General features: G+C 41.2%; 1 protein-coding gene across 1 annotated transcript in view; it reads right to left on the reverse strand.

The window, feature by feature from the left end:
- LOC118411205 (glutamate receptor 2-like) overlaps positions 1–24608 on the reverse strand; it is a 45381-nt gene extending 20773 nt beyond the window's left edge. Inside the window, exons 1-6 of the mRNA XM_035813291.1 lie at positions 24470–24608; positions 18375–18520; positions 3552–3710; positions 2670–2804; positions 2019–2150; positions 1430–1567 (exon numbers count right to left, since the gene is read on the reverse strand). Of these exons, the coding sequence (XP_035669184.1) occupies positions 1430–1567; positions 2019–2150; positions 2670–2804; positions 3552–3710; positions 18375–18520; positions 24470–24495 (736 nt within the window). The 5' untranslated portion in view covers positions 24496–24608. The remainder of the gene's footprint in view (positions 1–1429; positions 1568–2018; positions 2151–2669; positions 2805–3551; positions 3711–18374; positions 18521–24469) is intronic.
- Positions 24609–25410: the final 802 nt, after the last annotated feature.

Here is a 25410-nt window from a genome sequence, read left to right on the forward strand (position 1 = left end):
AAATCACTAGCGATCTCGCCCCCCCGGGGCGAAATCACTAGCGATCTCGCCCTCCCCGGCTAGTGATCTCGCCCCCCTACCTCGCCCCCCTTTAGCGATTTCGCCCCCCCCCCCCAAAAAAAAACGGGTTTACATGACATTTTAGAAGTTGATTGGTATAAATCACAAATTTCAGTTTCAGAATGATATAAGTACATGCGTTTCATACATAACTCCATTCATAGTATCAATATTAACGTAATTACATAACGTAATAAGATAGTTGAACTTGTTTCAGACAAGGAGGGTTGGGTCCCTTGTATTCCCATTATTGCATATACCTGAGTCTTGACATAAGATGCATTTCATTGTATTCACCTGTCCTCAAGCAACCTATATATCTCCAGTATGAAGTCTCTACCATGAAGTGACCACAAAAGAACTATGTAATGTCTTTATTAATTATGCAAATATTAGGTATTAATTAGAATAACGCACATTTTGGTATATGCACCTGGCCAAGGGATATCTTCACCTCCATCATGACTGTTTTTTCTAGTACTTAGGAACTGATGCATTTACCCGTGTTTCTTAAGACTGGTACTTTACCAGTGTTTGTGTAGCATTTAGCAACAGCTATGTCAACTTGCGCGTAGATGGTGTTTATAATGAGAAACTATTATTTACGTACGTGTGTTTTTGTTAGTGCTTTGGAAATGTTTCCAGCACAAGAAAGAAAACACTGTGACAAATTGAAAACATATAGCTGAAGTATTCCGTACCATAGACGGTGTTGATTTATACGTACGCAGTAGCACTGTTTTTATGCCACCTCAGCTGCAAAAATTTTCTTTTTCATTTCAATGTCATGTTTGCACCGAACAATATAGTATCGACTTTCGAGGTATGACATCTTACGGTACGGTAATAAGGTGCCATATACGTTACTCCCCAGGTGCAGTATAGTACCAGATAGCGCACCTGTAATATGTATTAACCAGCTGCTCTTGGGGGGGGGGGCGAAAACGCTAAAGGGGGGCGAAAACGCTAGTGATCTCGCTGGGGGGGCGAGATCGCTGTCACACCGGACATTAAACACAGACACTGTCTTGGCCGACCTAGCCAACACATCGGATTGCAGCAGTATGTTTAACTAATATAACGACCGAAGTGTGTACGAAGTGTGTTTTACTTTTGGCAAGAAGGCTATGTTTTCGGTTATGCCATTGTGATATGAATGCGGATCAATGTGTGACAACTCGAAAATTTTTTTGATGGATCATTATATTTTTCTTTTTGGATTAGTCTAATATAGAAATGACAAATGTACCTCATTAAAGCTTACAAGAAGATTATTTTAAGATCTTATACAAAGAGTTTCCCGAGTCAGATTAACATTTAAGTTTCATCGTCAGCGCATAATAGAATTGCAATGAAAAGAGACAAGTACCTGTTCCGACTATGTGTTTCAGTTGTGACGTAGCGTTGACGGATTTGACGTCATTTCCGGTCTGGAACTGCTGGACACTCACAATGCCCCACTTCTTCCTGGCTGCAATAGCTTGAAATTCCACTAAGCCATGGATACCTGACGAAGAAAAATAGATATCCTTGTACCCACCACTTGCTTTCGTCAACTACAAAATGATTGGTCACTTTGTTTAAATCTTTGTTTATTCATAAAAGCTCAAATCGACCCGCGGGCCACTTTTCGTTGAGGTCATCATGAGGGAAGAGGCAAGGGTCAGACAACGTATATAACAGAGATACATCTTACACCATAAGTCCTAATGAGTCTTAAGAGTCTATATACACAATTTTACATAGTACATAGTACAGACTAGAATACATTGACGAAAGATTTTAGTACTACAGTAGACACTGTCCTTGCTTTGTATAACAATGTAGTCTTGTGCAAAATCGTTGTTACTTATCGTTAGTTTGAATACCATCTACTGGTTTTTAGTTTATTGTAAATGTACGGTGCAAATTGTCTTTTTCTTCTATTTTGAAAATTTGTTAATGAAATAACGGTTTACCATAATCGTCGCTAGAAGTGAGTATTGCCATGTGTGTCCACCCGAAATACGTCACCAAGTCCACGAGAGCCCGACTCTGCACCGAGTCCGGGGCAGACATTCGGAGTAGATACGGGAAAAACTCTGGGTTGGCTGGAAATAGAGAGATATCAAAGTTACTCACAGGCTGGAGGCAATAGGACTTACTCGGAGTACGACTGTTTATGATAGGCTACTGCAGTCGTCATTGTCTACAACGTACAGCCATCGTTGTGCACATTCACTTAGGTCTATACGTTTAAAACGGCATGCTGGAAAGAAACTGCAACATTCCTAAGCTAAATGATCGAAAAGTAGAATAGACATGTGAAATATTAAGTTCGAAATAGTTAATAGTTTAGTATTTACTGTGATATCCCACTCGATGTAATTCACTATTAATGTAGTAATTAGAAGTCTCGTTATATAGTACATGACTGTAACTTTTTACCTGTACATTGCCATACAGTCTGTAGTACTTCCTAACACCAAGTGTCTTTTTTTCCTTTGTTAGTTTTTGTGCTCTTGGTTATTATTATTATGGTTATGGTTACGGTAATGAGTATTGATATTGATATTAATATTGATATTGGCATTATCGTTATGAGCATAAAGGAAAAGCTTCTTCTTCACCAAGGGTGGGGTCCGTCGCAATGGGTGCGATGTGCGGGATGTGCAGACCGGAACACACGGCGTTGCTGAACTTAACCCCGGAAGAGGTTCCCGGTCCGATAATGGCGACCACTCCGGAGCGAGCCTGGTGACAAACTGTTAACGAGGCATCGATTTGGATTGTATGCTTCATGCGTTCACCGATGGTGGTTTCTTAACTTCGTATCTGACTGCACTTGGGGCACTGGTGCGGCACTGTGTGGTTCGTTCACTGCGGCACCGTTGTGTTATTTTTGCCAGTTTTAAAAAAAAGTATGGCTTAAAAGACAGCAAACTCATTCTTTGATATTCTATATCTCTGAAATTCGTTGAGCAATCTTTCGACCCCCGCAGTACAACAACGGTGGCCCAAGTGCAGTGAGATACCACCTTCTGTAGTACATCAGAAATGATCATTTTCATACTCACAAAGCTGTTAATATTTCTTATCTTATCGATTTTATATTTGGGTGATCGCCAACACAACTTTCATTGGTTTCGATATCCATTTCGAGTATTTGCGACATCTGTATTCTTAATCAAAGTAACTGTTTTGCATTTGTTGTAATATTTTTGTGGAGAGGAATTTGTTCCATCCATCAATCAACGACTAGATGATATAGATGTTTAAAATGCGTATTTTATGTACACTTTGAGAGAAACTATAACATATTGATATATTTATGACTTCCATGCTCCTGGTTTTCTATCATATCTTATAGCATTTATAACCGTTTGGTTGATGAATGGTAAAATTGCTACATATGCCGTAAATGTATGTCATTTTTGGTAAACCTTAACGTCACCTTCTTATATTTCATAATTCATTTTCTAGTCCAAAATATGTTTTCAAATCTCAGATACCTGCTTGTATGCCAACGAATTCTGGCAGCAGCATGGTTCTATTGATAATGTAGTCAATCCGGGTTCTCGGCAGCAGTTCAGGCATCATCTCATTTACATACATCACAGCAAACTTAAAGGCCTCTTCTTCAATCTTGTTCTCGTGGGTAAATATTCCACCTAAAAAGACAAACATATATTTTACAATACTTTGCATAGCATTGCGTAGACATTCTTTTTACATCAGCTGTCTTTGGCAGTATCGCAAGATAAACATGGAAGTTCATTTTTGTTCATGTAGTAATCATAGTACAATGCAGAACTTTCTTACAATACAAAGGAATGCTCAAATCAAATTCACCGTCTCGGTCCAGAAGTCATCACTGAGCAGAGACGGAGGGAGTTACAAACTTCCTAGCACATTTGACCAGTTGCTGACGTCACGTGTTAATAAGATCACATGTGTCTGTTACTCTCGCACGTTAACATCCTGGAGTGATTGTTCAGTATTGATCCTAATAAAGGCGCCAGTGGTCGGCGAAAAATTTATCTGTGTATGCCTTTGTGTTAGAAGAAAGTTCAGCAATGACCTAGTGTCGTCGCATATCAACTCGGGGAGCTTAGATTGCTTTTCGCCACTCATCCATGTCCTCCTTCTGCGCTATTTTTCTAAACTTGTCTGTGGCTATGCCCATTTTTTTTCCATTGGTCTATTTTGCATGAAAAGTACTGTTCAATGTTGAGGGATGTGTTAATACCAAGAAGCGTGAAGAAGCCGCGGACTTATGCGTTAGACTTGGTCTGCGATATTTCTATATGTATATGTATTATTTTTTGTCTTCTGGTGACCTGTACTTAGCTCGGTTGGGCTGAAATATACAGTAAAGGTCTTGATTCATTCATATATCTTATATTCGTCATATATCCTACCACAGTATAGGAAAGCATATCAAAACAACTTATTTTCGGTCAAACAGAACTTCTCTGTGCATCCCTAACTAATGGTGGCAGCAAGCCTGTTCCAATATGAAGGTTCCACACAAGAGTGTAACAGTGCGAAAACTTGTTCTTTCATCCCTTTTCGCCAAAGTACCTTCTCTCTACACTTCTCTATACATATATACTTATTTAGGTATCAAGCTAAGAAAGTTCTTTAAGGGCTGAGCTTTAAGGAAGTCCATAGCAGGTAAACAAAATATAGGCACAGGGGTAATACAGGTGAATGGAACTGCACCGATCCTTATTTGAGTCAACTTAATCATGTTTTCTTTTACCCAACCGTGCGAAAATTGATTAATGGTTGTCGCACCTCCCAATTGTCCCGCTTCAATCGAATCAATAAAGGTCACAGGTCACTATTCCCCCAGCTGCCTCAATCACGGAAATGATCGGATGTGATTCGGTTATTCCTGCGGCATATGGACCTCTGTAGGTTTGTTTTGGGACAAGAATTTGATTTTATGGAAAACATTTGTCAACTTATCGATTTGGAACTAAACTCGGCACAAAAAAGTTTGTAATGTCGAATTTAGTGGTCATATTTCCGTTTTTTCTGCATCTATTTCAACATGCTGTATATCAATATAGAGCGTGAGTGATTTTCTTTCCGATGGTATCAAATTCATTATGTTGTAAGCTGATGGAATTAGCACAATGCCTACTTACGTGGGTGGGTCAAACAAAACATTTGCCCCAATTTCCCTGCTTTTGTTCAACACCGAATCGTCCGGTTAGTTTTGCTGCAGGTGTCAATGATTCAATCAATCCTTTTCACGTAGTCAAGGGGTCAAGGGTCACGACCAGCAATGGCTGCCATCTTGGAGATCTCCCAGCACTGAGGAAGAATCTGGAGCAATCCTCAGCGGGGGAGTCCCAAATGGCTAGCCTCTCACCATTGCTGAATAGTGTAGATAGGGTTTGAAGTTATTTTATGTTCCTTTTTTGGTTTTTGTTTCATAGTCAGGTAAATTCCACCACAAACATCTGCTACAGTGTGCATACCCCCCTCCCACCCCCATTTGTTATTATGAGTTCCATGACTTTTTCTTTTGTTTGCCCTCTGTTATTTTGACTAAATACTACAACGTGACCCTAGACCAAGTAACATCCAGTTGAGGTAGATCACTACCTTAGGCGTAGTAGAGTGCAACTCTTTGATACGGCAAGAGGGCGCATGTCAACATGGACAATGGCGGCCAGTGATCAGAAACAGGGAGTCCTGGGACCTGTGCCGATCTGCATCGCGGGTTGAGGATAAGGATGAGACGGCAAAGGGCGGAGGTAGGTGCTATGCAGCTAACCTACGACGGCCACTGGACTATGTGAAGGAAAACACAGAATGAAAACCATGCTGTAGGAGCTGCGACCACAGTATTTATTTAGCAACAGAAAAGTTATCATGGCAAACCAATACAACACTAGGGTTGAAGTCCCTAATCGAACCCTGCCTGCGGAGCTAGATTCCCAGGAATCACAGGATGGCTTACCTCCAAATCTGCAAGGAAGGGGTAGGCTTGATTATAGCTCCAGCAGAGGGAATAGGATGGTGAACTGTAGATCCATAACAACAATATCAACACTGAATGTAAGGACAATCAGGGAGGCACAACGCAGGGAGGAACTGTCGACTAACTCGGCTTTATATGACATTGATGCACTGGGAATACAGGAACATCGTATAGCACATGAGGAAGAGGTCCGGTATGAAAGCATACATGGCAACATGCTGATAACTATATCTGCAAGTAGAAATCGGTCTGGTGCAACTGTTGGAGGAGTGGGTATACTGCTAAGTCCCAAAGCGTACAACTCACTGGCAAAGGTGACTCCATTCAACGAGCGCATACTGATTGCAAACTTCCAGGGAAATCCAGCTACAACAATAATAGTTACGTATTGTCCCACCAATGTCGTAGATGAAGAAACTACAAACGAGCACTATGACAGCCTTAGGAGAGCAATACAGTCTATCCCAGCACACAACCTGCTAATGGTTGTGTGAGACTTTAATGCTAGGATAGGATCTGAGGAGGCAAAGTATACTTTCCACAGCGAAACGAACAGAAATGGTAAGCTACTACTAGAGTTGTCAAAAGAGCAAGGTCTTATCATCTCCAGCACGCGTTTCCAGAAGAAAGCTGGGAAATTGTGGACTTACATGAGCCCAGGTGGAAACAGATACCAGTTGGATTACATATTGATCAGAAAGAAGTGGCAAAACAGCATGCTAAACGTGGAGGCGTATAACACATTTGCTAGTGTGGGCTCGGACCACAGAATAGTGTCAGCTCGAGTAAGGCTCAGTCTGAGGAAGAAGAAAAGTTTACCGAGGAGGAAGCAGTATGACTGGGGAGCTCTTAGGAGGAGTGAAGCTCTGCAGCAGCAATATGCTATAGAAGTACGCAACAGATTTCAACCCCTTCAGGAAGAAAATGAAACCGCGACAGAGCGATATGGGAGGTTTATAGCAGCAAATGAGGGAGCTGCGGAGAAAACAATCCCAATTAAGAAACGGGAAAAGACAGCAAAATACTCCAGTGATCCAAGAGTGTCACAGGCTAGGGATGAGGTCAATAGAAGGTATGAAGTCTTTGTGGAGAACACACAAGAGAAGAACAGGCAAGAGCTTAAAAGAGCCAGAAGGAGACTTGAGGAAACATATACAAGGGTCGCAGAGGAAGATCTCTTACAAAAGATCCAGGAGATAGAAAGGACACACGAAAACAGCAAACATGGGCAGAGCTGGAAGCTGATAAATGAGATAACAAACAGGGAAGCGACAAAGAAAAGTCAGCTGGAAGGAAACTCACAGGAAGAACGTGTACAGAGCTGGTACAATCACTTTAAAAACCTCCTTGGTAATCCCCCAGAAATAACATGCGAGGAAGAGGAAATTCCAACTATCTTGGGAGATCTCGGTATAAAGGAAGGCCCTTTTGACATTGAAGAATATGAAATGGCAAGGAAATCACTGGTGGAAGGGAAAAGTAGTGGTGAGGATGGAATACCACCTGAGGTGTTGAAAAGATGCAAGGACCTCGACGAGATTATCCTTGATTTCTGTAACAAGGCACTGCTGGAAGGGGAAAAGCCAGAGCAATGGAGCACTCTAAATATTGTACCCATACCCAAAGCTGGGAACCTCAGACTCACAGAGAACTACCGCGGCATTAGCTTGAGCTCTATTGTTGCCAAGACATACAACAGAATGATCCTGAACAGAATAAGACCAGTACTGGATAAACACCTGAGGCGGAACCAAAACGGATTCAGGGTGGGGAGGTCTACGGTAGGGCACATTCTTGCAATTCGTAGGCTTATCGAAGGCATCAAGTCATATAATTTAACTGCAATAATTACATTTATAGACTTCAAGAAAGCCTTCGATACTATTCACAGAGGCAAGATGCTGAAGATTCTCAGGGCATATGGTATACCTGAACAGCTAGTGGAAGCCATAGCCAGCATGTACAAGGACACAAAGGCAAAAGTCATCTCCCCTGATGGTGAAACCGAGCTTTTTGAGTTGTATGCTGGGGTGCTGCAAGGGGATACACTCGCTCCATATCTGTTTGTGATTGTCCTTGACTACGCACTAAGGACGGCTGTGGAGGGTAGGGAGGAAGAACTTGGTCTGCAAGTAGAGAGGAGGAGAAGCAGAAGGATTGGCCCAAAGGTAGTCACTGACATGGATTTCGCTGATGACATAGCGCTGCTATCAGAGGCAATCCAGCAAGCACAGGAACTGCTTGGGTGTGTGGAGAGTTCTGTGGGCAAGGTTGGACTCCGCATGAATGCTGGGAAAACTAAGTACATGACTTTCAACATACCGACCCCATACTGCCTCAAAACAGGTGATGGGTGTACCCTAGAGGAGGTAAAGGATTTTAAATACCTGGGGTCCAGAATGGAGAGTTCAGCAAAGGACATAACTGCAAGAAAAGCAGCAGCCTGGCTTGCCTGCAACAAGTTAAAGAAGATCTGGAGATCAAACCTCTCACGTGAACTGAAAGTGAGGCTCTTCCTCTCGACTGTCGAATCGGTACTCCTGTATGGGTGCGAGTCGTGGACACTCACCACAAAGCTGGAAAAGCAGTTGGACGGATGTTATACGAGGTTGCTGAGAACTGCTCTCAACGTCCACTGGTCACAGCATATCACTAACAAGGACTTGTATGCTGGCATACCAAAGCTGTCCGACAAGATTCGAACTAGGAGATTAAAGTTTGCGGGACACTGCCTTAGGAGCAAGGAAATAGTTGCTGACCTGGTACTCTGGACGCCCAGGCATGGTAAGAGGAGGCCAGGTAGGCCGACAGCAACATACTTAGACATGCTCAAGAAAGACACTGGCCTTGGAGTTGACAACCTACATCAAGCAATGACGGACAGAGACATATGGAATGCTATCATCGCTCGAGACCAGAAGGACTCGTCTTAAGCAAGCAAGCTTTTCACGTATCAACATCCAAAAACACACTTGATAACGTCGATAAAAGAGCTACAATATGGTACAGTGCTCTTATGTACAATTGTCGAAAGTTTCTGAGTGGGTTTTTAAACCAAAATGAATGAATTTGTCGTATCACGAACACATATGTGTGTGTGGCTTTGTGTTTACATTGCATGGCCGGTAAACTGCCTCATGGCGGAAAAAACCAGGTTTGTAGTGAGGAAAACCAGCTGCAGATCCGGACAGCTTTATTTGAACAATTTCCACTGCCACTGCTTATAATTTTTGATGAAAAAACTGACGTGAAGAGCCTTTTCCATTGGATCAAGTTCAAGGTCAGGATTCGAACTCAGACTCTCTGGGGTGTGAGCCAACTACCCTAACCACAAGGTCACCGCGACACCATATTGCCAACAGTAAACAGATTTCAGCACTGCAAGATCGTCATAGGGACAGCCTAAACTTATTTCGGTCCTTTATGGCTTCTGAGGTCAAGTGGGAAAATGGATGAGTGGCTCACACCCTTGAAAATGATCGTGGATCTCTTGAGAACATCATCCCAGAATACAAACGATGTGTCCCTGCTTCATCTATCATATACACGTCTCTATGACTCTTGAGAAACGACCTTGTCCGTGCTTTCTGAAATGTACATTCGAGCCGCGGCCCATTAACTTCATTCATAACTGTCGTTGGCGCGAGTTAACATCGGAGCTTAGATCATGCTCAGTGTAAGGTCAACAACCGTAGTTCTCAAACTTTCCTCCTATTACGTCAGTTATTCCAAAAGAGAATAACAGTTCTTTGGACATGTATTAGATTAAAGCCTTATTAGCGGTCTTGTGGTCAATGTTCTGGGTTCGAATGGGGCCCAATAATATACTCTTGAGAAAGGAACGTATTACCAATTTCCTCACCAAATGAAAAATGAAAATGAATACCTATCTGCGGTTAGGGGCATCATGCCGATTTGTGCGTAAAGAGGCCCTGTGACAGGCTGTGTATAAGATCCACACTTTGAGCACTGTGCTAAGCTAAAGGTTGTCACAACAAAAGATTGTCTGTCGGTTTTGCAAAGCTGTCATTCTCAAACTTACTTCCAATTACCTCAATAGTCCCATGAGAGGTATGAACTAATTTCTTCTGACATGTACTAAGATTGTTGCTAGGTCTTTTGGGAAAAGCTTTTTTACACCCACGACAGGACTCATCATCCTCTTTGGTCCAACTCATGATCATCACTCATCGTTCTCCCTACTAATGTCTACATGTATATCACCGGTCGGGCCACTTTCAGGAACGAAAAGTATGTAATAAAAGACATCAAATTACACAAAACTTCAAGAGAATAGTCGTGGGCATTATTTGTGCATATCTTTACGAATACATTTTTAATTTTCGTTCTCACAAACAGCCCGGTCGGGTCACGGTTTGGAAATCTGACGGTAGTCTAGTAACTGGTTTAAAGTGCGGGTACACGATACATGTAAATGATGTGGCAAAGACATTTTCCGGCAACAAAAAGACATAGGGGTCTAGGACCAACTGGAATGTTCCACAAACACGCCGAGCAAATTATTGCGACCGATGAACATCATTCATTCAGTTACCAGACGGTTCTACTGAGGGCAATTGACATTCCAACACTCGTAATACATTGCGCAATAGCTCCCATTGAGCTGCTGAAATTGTCCAAGTGAGACAGCTAGAGAGAAATCACTACCTAGTCTGTCTAGCCAGATCCTCTAACAAATCACCAATCTACTTCTGTCAGTTTCTACCTTTCATCTAACTGCCTGACGACTCTAACTGGGGTACTTGACGTCCCTAGTGTCCATTGTGATGGATACAAGCAAGGACTTAACCATTGCCAGAAGTGACAGGTTGGGAGCCATAGACATTCAAAGCAACGAACATTCAGAATATGTCTTGTCCTGCATCTCTGCTTGTTTTATATGCTTATCTTGTGTTAGACTGCTCCATTGCTCTGTAGCACTTTCTTGTAATGCGTACAACGCCATTTTTAGTCAGTTGAGAGCCATAGACATTCAGAGCAACGACCAGTTAGGATACATCTTGCCCTGCTTCAATGCTTGTTTATATGCTACTCTTAGCCTGTAGCTCCAACTTGTAATGGATCCAACGTCATCCATGGTCAAAAAGTGGCCGGTAGGGGGCTATAGACATTCAGAGCAATAACCATTGGGAATATATCTTGCCCTGATTTTCTATTTGCAATGCTGTGTTCAATGTGATTAACTGCTTCATTGGTGTGTAGCACTATCTTGTATTGGGTCCAACGCCATCTATAGTTACCAGAGACCGGTTGGGAGCCATAGGAATGTTGGACACTTCGGCACATGGACACTTCGGCCCCCTGGCAATCAGGACATTTCGGCCCCAAGCCGACGACACTTCGGCCCCAAGCCGAGGACACTTCGGCCCCGGGTCCAGTCCACAAAGTATAAAGTACAACCTGCAAGTTGAAGTTGTCCGACAAAGAAACGGGGCCTCTACTAAGAATCATCTTGATTTTACAGGAGAGCATGTTGGCTGTTTCAGATGTAACTGTGGTAAGTAAGTGTGTTGGCTATGTTTCAAGACTTATCTATTTATTTGAAGACTTAATGCTCAATATGTTTTATCGTTGCGTTTCACATAGCTTTTCGATTAATTTGTACATTGCATAGCATGCCCACGCACGTAAGAACTAGCGGGGCCGAAGTGTCTTCAGCCTGGGGCCGAAGTGTCCTGGACTTGGGGCCGAAGTGTCCGGGCCGAAGTGTCCATGTGTCGAACTGTCCTGATACCGAGCCATAAACATTCAGAGCAACGACCAATTAGAATATGCCTTGTCCTGCTTCCCTGCTCGTTTTATATGCTAATATTGTGTTCGAATGGAATGATGAGTCACCTATTGTCAAAAGTGACCGGTAGAGATCAATAGACATTCAGAGCAACGACCATTTAGAATACGTCTTGTCCCCTGCTTGCTTTGTATGCTTATCTCGTCTTCGACTGCCTCATTGCTCTGTAGCACCATCTTGTGATGTCATCAACAACGTAACGTTACTTTTACTACTCTGGCAATCTCACATACTGGATGGATGCCAAACAATATCAAATGACGGATGGCACTGTTCTTTGATGGGTCGATGGTATCCTGGGATAGAGTCAGAAGCCAAGGGCCGTGACCCAGGTCGCTGCCATCTCTGACACATAATATGTAGGCTATGGAGCCCCGAGGGAACATAGTGATTTCATTGTTTATGCAGCAATAATAATAGAGGACCTGTCAGTTTTTCTATTAATTATATGGATGACATCCGCGTGCGCATCAATTTTCGGTCGTTTCCAAAAAAAATGTCCGGTCATACTGTACATCGCAAAAAAGCAGCTGGAAAGTAGAAAATGTATGCCGTAGATTTGCAAGAGAATGACTGAAAACTGATACTTATGGAAAAGTCAACTTCAAGGTCAAAGAATAAGATAAGAAATAACACCAAAAAAAAAAGGATTTTTCATTTGTTATTCCATACTCTGCAACAGTCATTTGTTCAACTTCCCTGACCAGTTCATACTGAGGCCAAACTATTTTTCACTCGCACGCTCGCACCAGCTTTTTGGTTCCCAGAGGATGTCATGCATATGATAAAATCAACATGGCCCACGGAAAGTGACAAAGAATGCCGACTATTTTGATGGCATTTATGCGGCAACTGCCCGATATTTAGATATACTACTCATTCATGTACACTAATTTTGTAACCAATGCAGAATATGCTGAGTAGACCAAGCTATGAGTGTATGGTGCTAATGGTAGCTTCTAATCGCATATAACGAGACCATACTTTGATTATCTTTATCGCAAATAACGATACCATACTTAAAAGGATTTCGCAAGTTGTTTTCAGTGTCATTAGGCGGCGGCACGAAGTCGATTTAAGTGACGACATATGCTCGTTTGTGGGCACAGACCCGTGCCAGCACACAGCTGATGCCGATACAGGCGATCCGCATGGTTGTCGCCACTCACTCATCTGAATGAATAACAAATATGGGTCGGACACTGAAGTAACCGGTGCAACGACCGAGTGGGTAGAGTGTTCGCCTTGCATTCGGTAGTTTGGGAGTTCAATCCCCGGCCGAGTCATACCAAAGACTTTAAAAATGGTACATGCTGCTTTCTCTGCTTAGCACTCAGCATTCGGGAATAAGTATGGGAGATATACACACGCCAAGACCAGTGGACTGGCCCCCTGCTGTAGTGATTGCACAAAGTTGTGTGGCCCAGGGCTACTAAACGGATATGGGCACCGCCCTATGCGCCATCGGGCGCGGGAAGGAACTTTGACTTTTGACTTAAGTAACATTCAGGTAGTATCTCACAGCACTTTGGGCACCGGTGCGGCATTGTGCGGTTCGTTCACTTCGGCACTGTGTGTTATTTATGCCGATTGTTTATAGCTTAGACATTGCGTAATACGTAAAAGTATGACTAAGGAGACAACAAAATACACAGATCGTAAGAAAATTCGTTCTTTATCTCTGAGATCTGTTGAGTTAAAAAAACTTTCGAACCCCGCAGTGCCAAACCGGTGCCCCAAGTGCAATGAGATAATTTTATAACATTACGTGGATAAAATCAAATCTATGCATATGGCTTTAAACTTTACAGCGCAGTTCCAAGTTGCAAGGCACGTTCTTCAAGTCAAGCAGAGTAATCATCAGAAAATGACTTGCGACTTATTATTACATTCATACAGAAATTGAGGAGATATTTTCTGGTACTCCGTAGGGGTTTCCTTGTGAGAAAAAAATAACGATATGGTGAGTGGTAGTGACCGAAAATATTATTGGAATTTCTGTCACTTTTCTATATCCTGTCATACTAGATCCACCTTACACTTCCATGTTACTGCAATTCCTTTGAACGCATGTATAACAACGTGTCGGTCCCCATAGTAAGACCAGTAGTTAGATAAAGTCACATCATCAAGTGTATGACTGTAAATTAAAACGGTAGGTTTGAAGACACATACTTCATGAAAAGCGATAACCGGAACATGACGATTATTATTACAACAATACGTCACGACGTTCAGGTTTAGAAGGGAAGATTATAACATCTCATTTTCTAGCTGCCTCTAAGGTTTGTCCTACATGATTCAGTACATCTAAGAAAACTTGCATTAATCATTTCATTATCCCCTTCAAGTTTGTTGACAACTGTACTTCTAGATTGTTTACAACTGTACTTCTAGATTGTTTACAACTGTATTTCTTACCACTCTATACACAAGACAATTGTATTTTGCAAGGTTGACTGACAGACATTTGCTGAGAAGAAAATCGATGACCTGTACCCACTAGATGAACCGTCTTATATTTCCAAGTTGCTGTCATAGCTACCTGTAAATACCTCAATGTCACATGACGTACGAGACCTCCGACGGCTTTTGACAGATGTCACTAAATAATATATAAGCGGCGCCATCGCGGAATGTGCTTCTCCTGCAGAATCCAGGGATTTTCTTGCCCTAAATCTTGTTACGGTATCTGGCTATCGAGCTAACTACATAAAATGGCCATTAAGAAGCCGACCATTATCGTTAATACGACGCCGGGTTAGTCGCTAAAAAGAGGCTTCAACGTCAATCAAACAATTCTTTTTGTTCATTAAAGCAAAGATTGATGTAGTGGTGTTTGAAGTCACGTGATTCTGACGTACAACGCGTCCAAAAGGTGAAGGTGGTGTCAAAGTTCATCCCTTTGCCTTCCCCACCCTTTTTTGGGCCTTTATGTTTTTCCTGTCTATTGCACTTTTCTGGTATGCCTTCACATTGTTATTTTGCTGTTAGTTTGTTACTGGGTTGGGTTGACCAACTAAATTCCATTGCCATCCAGAGGCTGAATTGCAAGGAGCTTACAATAGACGAGCGAATGCCATTCTGTGCTAAGTTAGGTGACCTCAATACGGCTCCAATTGCTCCAGGTGTGGCCATAGAACTGCAAGGATGTGCTTCATCGCTCCTGCAGCTTGAAATGAGCAGCTTTCTTCAAATGAGGATTAGTCAACCGCCTAGCTAAATGTACTTGTAGCTTCCGATGCCAATACAAACTTCAGTGGTTTCTGTGCGCCACCACTTTCTTGTGTTCCTAACTTCTTCTGCATGATTTCAATGATAAAAAAGACCAAATGCATTTTGTGCAAAATGGTTTATATCAGTCTACCTCAAGATTCTGCTTTTATCCAATGATGTCAAGACAACACCTGACTATGAATGTTTGGTAGACTAACAGTTCAAATGACCAGACGCCATCTTGGATCCATCTACCCTACTACCATGGCGGTGACGTCACGTACTTCCATTTGATGCGTGATGACTTATCGAAGATTCTATCTCCTACTTAAACTCACGTAAAAGATTTGATGACCATCACTACTATGAGACTATTATGGAGCCCATGTTTCAGAATATGTCATGCTTACCGGTACTTGTTCAGGTCTATGCTACCAGGCTAACAGAACGTATACGTAGCACCTTGTAACGTTTACCATTCGTCCAGCTTTATTTGCCGTAAAGGCCGTCATAAATGTTGTCACTTCTCAAACTTTATGCATGTAGAATAAGGTCTGACCCTCCAGTACTGATCACGTCACAACATACAGATGACCACTATAAAAAAGAATCTCAGCGCTGTGGGGAAATAGTCGAAGAGCCACTAAAAAGAAGCCCGAATATGGGCAGATGGATCTTTTGCATAGGCGGTTAATAGTACTTTGACTCTACTTACATATATTCGTAAAACCACCGAGGGTTATTCTATCACAGGAAGGTTATACCATCTACTTTTCCGTGAATAGTTCCATCATGTTGGCGAATGGCTGGATAACCAAGTTATCAAATTGAAAGGTAGACTTATGCCGAAGTTTACAACCATATGTTTCTCACGAGCGTATTTTTGCCCTGGAGAAGATGCCGGCCTCAGATGGTCATCGAAACGTCCGCTATTCGAAAATATGTGGTTGTTCACTCTGTTATCAATCTGCCTTTTCGTTTGCTGATAAAAGTAATAGCAGAGAGTCCAACCACTCATACCACTATATGACGTATCCGTTCAACAGTACCAATAAAGTACTATACCAAAGTTCACAACCATATGTTTCTCACGGACGTATTTTTTGCCCTGAAGAAGATGCCAGATGGTCATCGAAACGTCCGCTATTCGAAAACCTGTGGTTGTTCACTCTGTTATCAATCTGCCCTTTCGTTTGCTGATAAAAGTAACACCAGAGAGCCCAACCACTCATACCATTACGTGACGTATCCGTTCAACAGTAGCAATAAAGAATCCGGAGGCCTACATTTACTGCGGTTATAGACAAGGTGACCCCGCTGCCCTTTTGTCCTACGGCTAGTTCTCGTGCCAAATCCGTCTACTTGACTTACTGCAGTGAAGTATTTCCCCCATTTCTACACTCAATATCAAGGTTGGTGCGCCGTGAGACCAGCTGTGCTAGGATGTACACTTCAGGTTGCTGCCAAGAATCGGCAATCCCATGGGTCCATCATTCTGTCATTTCAAGCACATAGATTTTTGTTGGAACGGGTAAAACTTCTGACCATTCTATCATCTTGATCCTAATCATATCGTTCCGTGCCAACACTGCAGCCAGGCCACGGCCTTCTCGATCCTCTCTAGCAGGTCCCGGTTTGAGATGGTGGGGCCCAATACGTAGTCCTGTGTACGTGTGTTCCATAGTTTGGGTAGGGTGACCACAACGACACTCAGCTGAGCTCACCCGTCCGCGATTTTAGTAGATTGTCTTTGGTCCTAACTACTCCTCTCCTGGCTGTGTTAAGTGCAAGGGACTCACAAGGCCTCTAAAAATCCTCAATTGGTTCCAGAGTGTCCGAAGTTGTCCAACGACTTAGCACTGTATTTGACAGACCAGATTTAGGTTCTGTACGACCACTTAACTCTTTCTGGACTTGACAACTAAGTTTAAGATTAGATGACACGAGATCAAAATGAACTAGAACGATTGGAATTGAATTGAAGCAAAATGTTGACGAGAATTTTCTAACTTCAAACTGGTGCCAGAAAGACTAGATCATACTTGCCCGCTTTCTCGGATATGTCTCGAAAATAAAGAGCTGACTGTAACCAAGAGTGTCTCAACTGGTTATGAAAGATGTAGCGAAATTGGCAAAGAAAAAGTCCATATTTAGACGAGTTGTCGGACCAGCGAAAGAACAGCATTACGGACAACATTTATTGGCAATTTCACCAAACCAGTTAATAAATCAATTCCTTTTATTGATTTATTTCTTTTTCGTCTAATAGCCAAGTTGGCTTTTCTTATTGGCTAGGTACTGCTTTGTGTGAGGTCTTTTGTCATTACTGCAAGGTGCTTGGCCCAGAACCAGAGGTCCTGGGGTTGGACTCCTGTACTGCTAAATTACGTCACCAAGGTTTAAATATGGATAACTTACTTCGGTTGGGGAGTAATGGCCGTAGGAGCAGAAGGTTGGGATCCCCTGCCCCTGCCCCTTCCCCCACCCCCCCACCCCTTCCCCACCCCCGTACCATAGCTGTTTCCTAGCGTTATATAGGCAATTGGACTACCTGGGGTGTCTGTGTGGCGCAACGGCGAGAGCGTTGGAATCAGAATCAGTAGGTCCTGAGTTCGGTACTCGCCATGCCCCTGCCTCCATGACGGTCGAGTGACGCCCACCGAGCCTCACGGCTAATCTGTCTTAAGGTGTCAAAATCACCTACGCATTTGGTGCTGCCAGTGTGTCAACATCTGGGCACTAGTCACTATTTTCTTTTTATCTTGGACTACCTTTAGTTATCTTTTTACTGCTTTGCAGTCGGGTTGTGGATTATTTCGAGATGCATGCTATCGTTCCACTTGAGACCACTCCATCAACGTGCCATGAGAATCTTTATCATACACATCATAAAAGTATATCTTGATCTCATACATCTCCCATTTAAACATATCTTCAGCACTGTTTACACTAAATATTCTATCTCTGAAAATGGTTCTTTAACGTTCTTGATGTGTGCTTCTCCTCAAACACGGGACCTAGTTTTAACGGCCTATCCTAGGGACGTCCCTGAGTGGAGCTAGTTGCCCATTTTACCTGACTGAGGCAAGCTGAGTCGTGTTTTGAAGTTAGTAAACTCTTAGAGAGTCTCTTTTGTGGAAAAGGTGCGGTAGTATATCATCCACCTTGCATTCACCAATTCACGTTGCCCACACTTAGTGGTCTGGCTTTATTTACGTAATTACACACTAATCACCACCTTAGGCATTTGCCAAATATGCTGAAGTAGAAGCCTGATAAGACAGTCTGAAGGAAAAATGGGTCACTTACCAATCCGGATCCTTGCAGGAACCGCTGCTGCACCGACCATAAGTTTGCCGAACACAGCCATGACCAGCATGGTCTGAAGAAGACGCATCCCCATCCGCGGAACCGCTGTACTCGTCCCCATCTTTGACCACGGGCACTCAGCGAGCCTGGAGGCAGACAGATTTTTCACAATGACAAAATGCACTCCCAAATTAGCACTCGTTAAAGGTTGTATCCGCTAAAAGCTTGAGTAAACGCCTGGATGAAGAACTGTTAGTGTTCTTAAATGAAAGGCTTTCCGTGTATAATCCCTATTGTTGGGGGTAGCACAGCACAGTCCTTCCGTTCAGTCTGTTGACAAATCCAGCATGGATTGCTTCCCTTGCAAAAAAGCTGCGTACATTAAGGCATTGATTTTAGCTGGCGGTGACACAGGGTATTTGCCTGGGGCTCAGCATGTGACCCGTGTTCTATGCTTCTTTGGAATCCCATTATAGGACTCTACGTTTCTCTCCGTCTGTGTAAACATAAACAGATGATGGACTTAGGGCAAGTTAAGTAAGGACAATCTGTGCAAATAAAGATTAGGATTATTTTATCCTGCCAAATATAAAAAGGAGACATAAACAAATGGTTGACCTTTTTTATAACTTTATGCCCTAACGGGTTAAGGAAATAAACACACTATGAACCTCATTGACCTTGACTACTTCATCAGTTAGCAAAAGCAATAGATTATAGAAACGAAAGACAACTTTCCCTTCAACAGAGTCAACGTTAACATACGGGTATTTACAAAGTTGATAAAGCGCAGGCAAAATAAATTAAAACTTAAGTTTTGCCTAACATGCATTCTGTTGAAAGAAAAATTTAAATGCCCCCAGAACACATGGAGTCTAAAAACCTTTTGGAGTACAACGTTCAAGTACAGCTAACTTTTGGGACCTGAAATGTTGGCAATAAATATCGATTAACCTACAGTTCAAGTCAATAAAATCAATTAGCCTCCCTAACCTAATATTCATTACCTCATTGCTGGATAATTGCGCCTTTTGAATAAAGAAGAAAATGGCGACAGTGCACTGTCATTGGATCTGACATCATTTGCATCATTGATGGATTGCAGGATGGTTTGAAGGATTAGAGTATGACCTGGTTGTTCCGCTTATTATATCCATGGTTCGGTGCCATTTCACCTATTGCCATTTCTTCTAAACTTTATCTCTATAACAAACTCAAGATCTAACAACTTTGAGGATTGCTGTTTTATCATTTTCCCTTCTTTGGCTATCAATACGTCTAAAATTCTATTCCATAGAAATTTGCGACAGACATTTTAGATAATGATATGATGTGACCAAATAATGTTATTGGCAATCATGTTGTAAACGCAAAATAAAATCATTACTGCTAATGGTGAACCCAAAATTTTAAAGATAGATTATTAGGCACAAAATAGCTAATAACTTAATTAGAGTAAGTATCCAAGATTGCACATTACAAACGAAAGTGCTGTACTTCAATATTTAGTTTGATAATAGTTTGATTAACTATTTTGGACTTCAAAGATATAATATGTCTTGGACTTTGAATCTAAAAATAAGCTATCTATTGTGAACAAGTATAGTTAAAGCTTCAATAGTGAAGATACTCTCAACTAAATAGCATTTGCTCGAAACCATTGACAGAGTCTACGCACATACACCTAGAAGCAGAAATGTGTTAGTGATCGCCCTGACTGTACAGACGTGTAAATAACGTAAAGCATATCGATTATGGATACATCGCGAAGGGGGCTCGAGAGGTTGCTTATGGCAACTCAAATTCTCATAGCTGCTCTTGTCCTTGCAAAAATCAAAGCTAGTTTCTAGTAATTGAATGTTTATTGCTTCGAATATCATAAAATCTTGTTGCTGGCAATCTGCCTGGTGCACAAAACCTCTTTTTCAAAAAGAATGGCTGACATTCAAAAATGGCAATAGAGCCATTTACATTGAGTGTTTTATTGCCAAAGTGATAGCAACTGGGAATTTGCGGTCTTTGAAATTCCCTTGCATTTTCTTTGCTAACCAAACCATGAAGCTTAGTCGGTAACATGCAGTGGTAGAAATTGATTTCAGATGGCTTACGTTTTGCAGTTAACACGTAGTAGTATTCTGTTGCCAAATTACTTATAATGCAAAGTATAATGCCGCTTTTGTCAATGTGGTAATAAAAACGAAGCCAGAATTCGATCTGGCTTCTGTATTTTGCATTCTACAATGGCAAGTATTGCAGGTTCAGCAGTTGCTATATTCGAAAGTACATAAAATTCATGCCTTAAAGAATTAGATGTAAATATTTGTTGCATAAGTTGAAAAGCAAGTACTCACAGGTACCAGTTTTTGCTGACGACTCAAAATATATAGATATATAAACAAATTGCTACAGTTGGTTACTCATACGTTCATCGAGCGACGGGAAACAGATTTCATCTCGACACACCTCTCCCAAAAGTAACGTTAAACAGCAGGAAACAAATCGTTTCACCCTATAGCTACAAATACCAACAGTAACGGACATGACTGCTTCAAGCATAGTATTGGATTTTAAAAAGGACTTTAAACCCTGACAAAAATGCTGAGAATTACATCAGAACGTTGCCTTTGCCCCCGTTTCCATTGTTTCGTCCCTTTACATTTTATTCCAATATTCCTTATGACTAACAAATAATACCAATACTTGAGTGAAAATGTCTTAAAGCCTACTGTTGGTAAAATAAAGGTCTTCATACGCTTGAGGGGTTGAAAAGTGCTTAGTCGACTGAATCACTTCACCGATTCAAGCTTCTTATATACAAGGCTTATTCATTTGCCTCCAGCGCCCACCTTTTATTCCTTTATGCATTCACTATCTTGGTTAAACTTTAAGATTATGATGTTGCCATATTTTTACATTAGAGGTCATTTCTAACCTTAGGCAGATATCAAGGTCATGGCATCACCAATGTTCGAAGATATGACAGATTAGTGGTTTGCACTTGCTGTTGGGCTGTGAAAATGGCAATCCATCATTCAGTTATCCCACGAGCTTTGTTGACACGACATAAAGTCCAGTGACTTTTAATGGTCAAATATAAAGTACATTGTGTACAGAATAATTCTTAAAACTCTAGTAACTAAACAATATAGAATACTAAGAAAACCTCCATACAATCCGGTGGGGCTAAACATGAGTGTCACTATCTTTTCTAATCACAAGGCAATCTTTTATGTAGTTACCTATCTTAGCATTATGTCTATTTATGAGGACTGTCGGGTCTAAAGAAATATAGTCAAATCTACTTCTGGTATCGAGTATCGTAAAATCTGTAGTGTTCAGACATATGAATGCGAATAATGTATCGCGTAACATATCATACATACGGAATGAAATTCATTTTCAATTTGTTATCTCTTCATCAGATATACATCCTTTGAAAGCACTATTTTTCTGTTAACCTTGGTCACTGTTTTGCCTTTTCTGCCCGAGTGTGCATAACAGATCATAAGAGCAGTTCAATTTTCTAACAATTGCTGAATCAGAACAAGAAAGCTGTCGAAATAGAATATAAGGTCACCGCCTTTGTTCACTCATGCGTGTTTTGTTTTTATTTTCGAGCACATTTTCTAGTGATACGCTCAAAGTTTTGCAAAGGGTTGGTAAGTCACTTTGTTGGTGCTAAGGTTACGGGAAATTAGGTCTAAATTGCTGACAAATTCTGTTTTTAGTTGAGGAACAATCTTGTATTTGCTGAAAACCTTATAAATTGATTTATCAAATAATCGAGAATATCAGATTTCAGCATTCTTACAGTCCTTTAAAAGTACTAATAGCATGACCCGAAACCAAAGATTGCCCTTCGTTTCACCTTGGGCTTTGTCAACAAAGTTGCCCCATGACCCGCGATTCCATTTTAAGCAAGAAATTTTGATTTATTCGCTCGTCATCTTTTTCAGTGCAAGGTGTGGTGCTTATATAAATAGCTTGATGTTGTTTTGTCGGTCGTTGTTTTTTTTTATCTCATCCTTACGATAGCCAGATAACTAAATATTTGTACGACGTAAGATACAGTATATGGTTGGCTATTAAACCATCAAAATAGTTTCCTTTATTTCATATATTACCTGTGGCGTGTATACTTTAATGTGGGAGGGTTTTAGAATTGTCAAGCAAACTCTTACCATCGTCGTTTTTGCCTTATCATATGTATATGTTGTAACGGATAACTAAATAGATTAGATACTGGTGAAAAATGATCGCCTGTTGAAAATTTTGTGTGGTGAGTTATGTTTGCTGTGTTGGACATAACGTTTAAACTTTAATCAGATTATCATGTGATTAGTGGGAAGCCTCTCAGTAGTTGCGTGCACTGTGAGAGGTTAAGAGACTGTCCAAAAACAAACTCTGTGAATATTACATTGTGCAGAATCCTTTGCTTTCTTTATTACGTAAATATAAAACATCAAGTAGACGCACGTAAGAATAATAGTGACCCTCAAGATCGTTTTTTCGTTCAATTTTTTATAACTGTGCTATTGTTTCATTCAATGCACAGAGCAAGTGTTGTACAGAAAACAAGTTGTGAAGAGGCTTCTATGTAGCAGGAACAACTGGCAATCTTTCTGATCTTTATGATTTTCTTCTTTAATTATTCAAAAATTGGAACTTACAAAGCTGGATTTTGTTATGTAGTGTTGTTGTATTTCTTTCTCTCTTAGATTAAAGAGAATATTAGATTAAAGAGAAACGTAAAACACAGCATGTTTATTAATCATACAAAACATCTAGTTTTCATAACCCTTATTCTTAGAAACATGGTCTACACAACTTCACACAAGGAAGTGAATCTAAGTGCGAGTCTCCAAGTGCCGTATGTCTCATTGCGTGCCGGTCGACATTTGATCGATGATTCAGCCGAATCTCGTGGGATCTGTCTGCGACGGTCTTGAACTTTAAAAACGTGGTAATGGGGAGCGACAATCTCGAGAGGTCAATATACAGAGACTGTCTGTCTGTAATAAAAGTCATCCGTGCTTTTGACGCAAAAGACCGATGACATTTCTGAATGATGGCCGGGTATTCAATAGGCGGTCTCTTTGCTGACGTGTGGTTAACGGTTGGAAAGTGGCTCTAATTACCTTTAACCAATGGCCTTTCAATGCGTGGGGTGGTCGAGTATTCTCTTGATACTCAAGTGGCATCAATGTCTGGTATTGAGCGTATACGTGACAGGAAAGATGGACAGAAGCCATAAGGTTGGTACTGAACGAACATGTTACCAAAGAAGTATTTGAGCCATCTTTGTTGGTACCTATTTCGTCTTAATACGTTCTTTGTGCCAGCATTTTTGTTATTCTGAAATAACATAACCAAACAACATGAAAATCGATTTTTTTTCTGGTTTTGATAAACAGCGATCATTCTGAACAACACAGGTTTGCCAGACACGGATGACAGCTACATTTTCATTCAAAGATGTTAATCAGAAAGACGCTCGTTGGTAATTAGGATTTTCTCATTATTTCAATTGGTACCAATCTGGTAAACCACACATTAACATGGAATGATTTGTCTGGTACTTTCTGTATGCTGGTTCATTTTTATAAGGCGTAGACCTGTTCCGAAACTCCATAAACAAGGTAGCTGACAATGGGCAGTCTCGACGTTTTCATAGCAACCAGAACAGACTGCAGAATGGTCGTAAACATGGTTCGTAATTAGAATTTCCTCGTTACTGCAATTGGTACCAATCTGATCAAACGCACATGAACACGAAACGATTTGTCTGAAACTTAAGGTACCCTTCTGGAATTCGATATATCGTACACCTGTTTCAAAACAGGTACGCTCTGTAGAAGCTAGCAATGATCATTACAAGAATACATCATCCAAGTAATGAGAGTTTTCCGAGAAATTCATCAGGCAAATGAAATTGTCTCCATACCAATATGTTTCATCAGATTAAATAATACCTCTCCATGTGTCTACGTTAGCACAAATGAAGTACCTTCTGCCCCCCCCCCCCCGTTCCAACAACTTCTACATCTACATCAATCTTTCAGCTGCTAATGACGAAGGCAATAATAATACTCAACGTGTGCCGTGGTCTGGGTCCTGCCATCTCTAAGTGATTCCCCAGACGTGTACAAGTCGCGGAGAACACATCTTCCTGTGTCTTAGAGACGAGAGAGGACTCCGATGTTCCTCTGACTCCTGCGCGTTCGCTCTTTGATGCCGGAGCTGGCACATCCGGGTTTAGCGTTCACTTTGCATATCTGGGGTGTTCAATTATTGATGCGCAGCGTGCGAGAGGACCTGGTAATTCCTCCTGTCTCAACTTAACCATTTTACCGACCGTCCTGCAACCCACATTCTTAGATCCTCCTAACTGCACGTAATCTCTTAAAACAATAGTAAAATTATAAAGTTTATGAGCTTTTCTGGTATGATTTGTGGATGAGACGTGAGGCGTGTGGTTGTTATCATGGTCTTCACGGATCTTCGTGTCTCCTGTCTTGCGGCCTTAATTACACATTAAGAATAGATGAACTGCAAGTGGCGAAACGTGTCCATTGATTCAATTCAGGATGATCTCTTCCAAGACAATCACATTATGAAAGATTCTAAACATTTAACTCTCATGGGACGCAATTTGTTGGAGTCTTTGGTATGTGTGATTACCTCTGTCTGCGAGCGGCGCGGTGTTACTAGTGTAACATTGATAATATTTTGCTAAATGAACAACATTGAAAATGTTAACAGATATTGCAAATGAGTTCTGGCCTATAATGTAATTATATTGTTACGGTGTTGCTGCATGCTTTTTGACACACAACCTTCCATAGTAAAAATGATTTGGAATCAAAGTACAAAATGTTCATTATACCACAAATAATTTTATATGTACGGACAAAATAAGACCATCATTAGACGTCAAAAGATTCAGGACGAATGCTATTAGATTATGCTACGTTCTCAATCTTCGCTGAATCGAAAAGGAAGTCTAAAAAAAGTAATTTTAAACAACAAATATGTG

This window comes from Branchiostoma floridae, chromosome 3, assembly GCF_000003815.2.
Source record: "Branchiostoma floridae strain S238N-H82 chromosome 3, Bfl_VNyyK, whole genome shotgun sequence".
Classification (NCBI taxonomy): Eukaryota; Metazoa; Chordata; class Leptocardii; order Amphioxiformes; family Branchiostomatidae; genus Branchiostoma; species Branchiostoma floridae.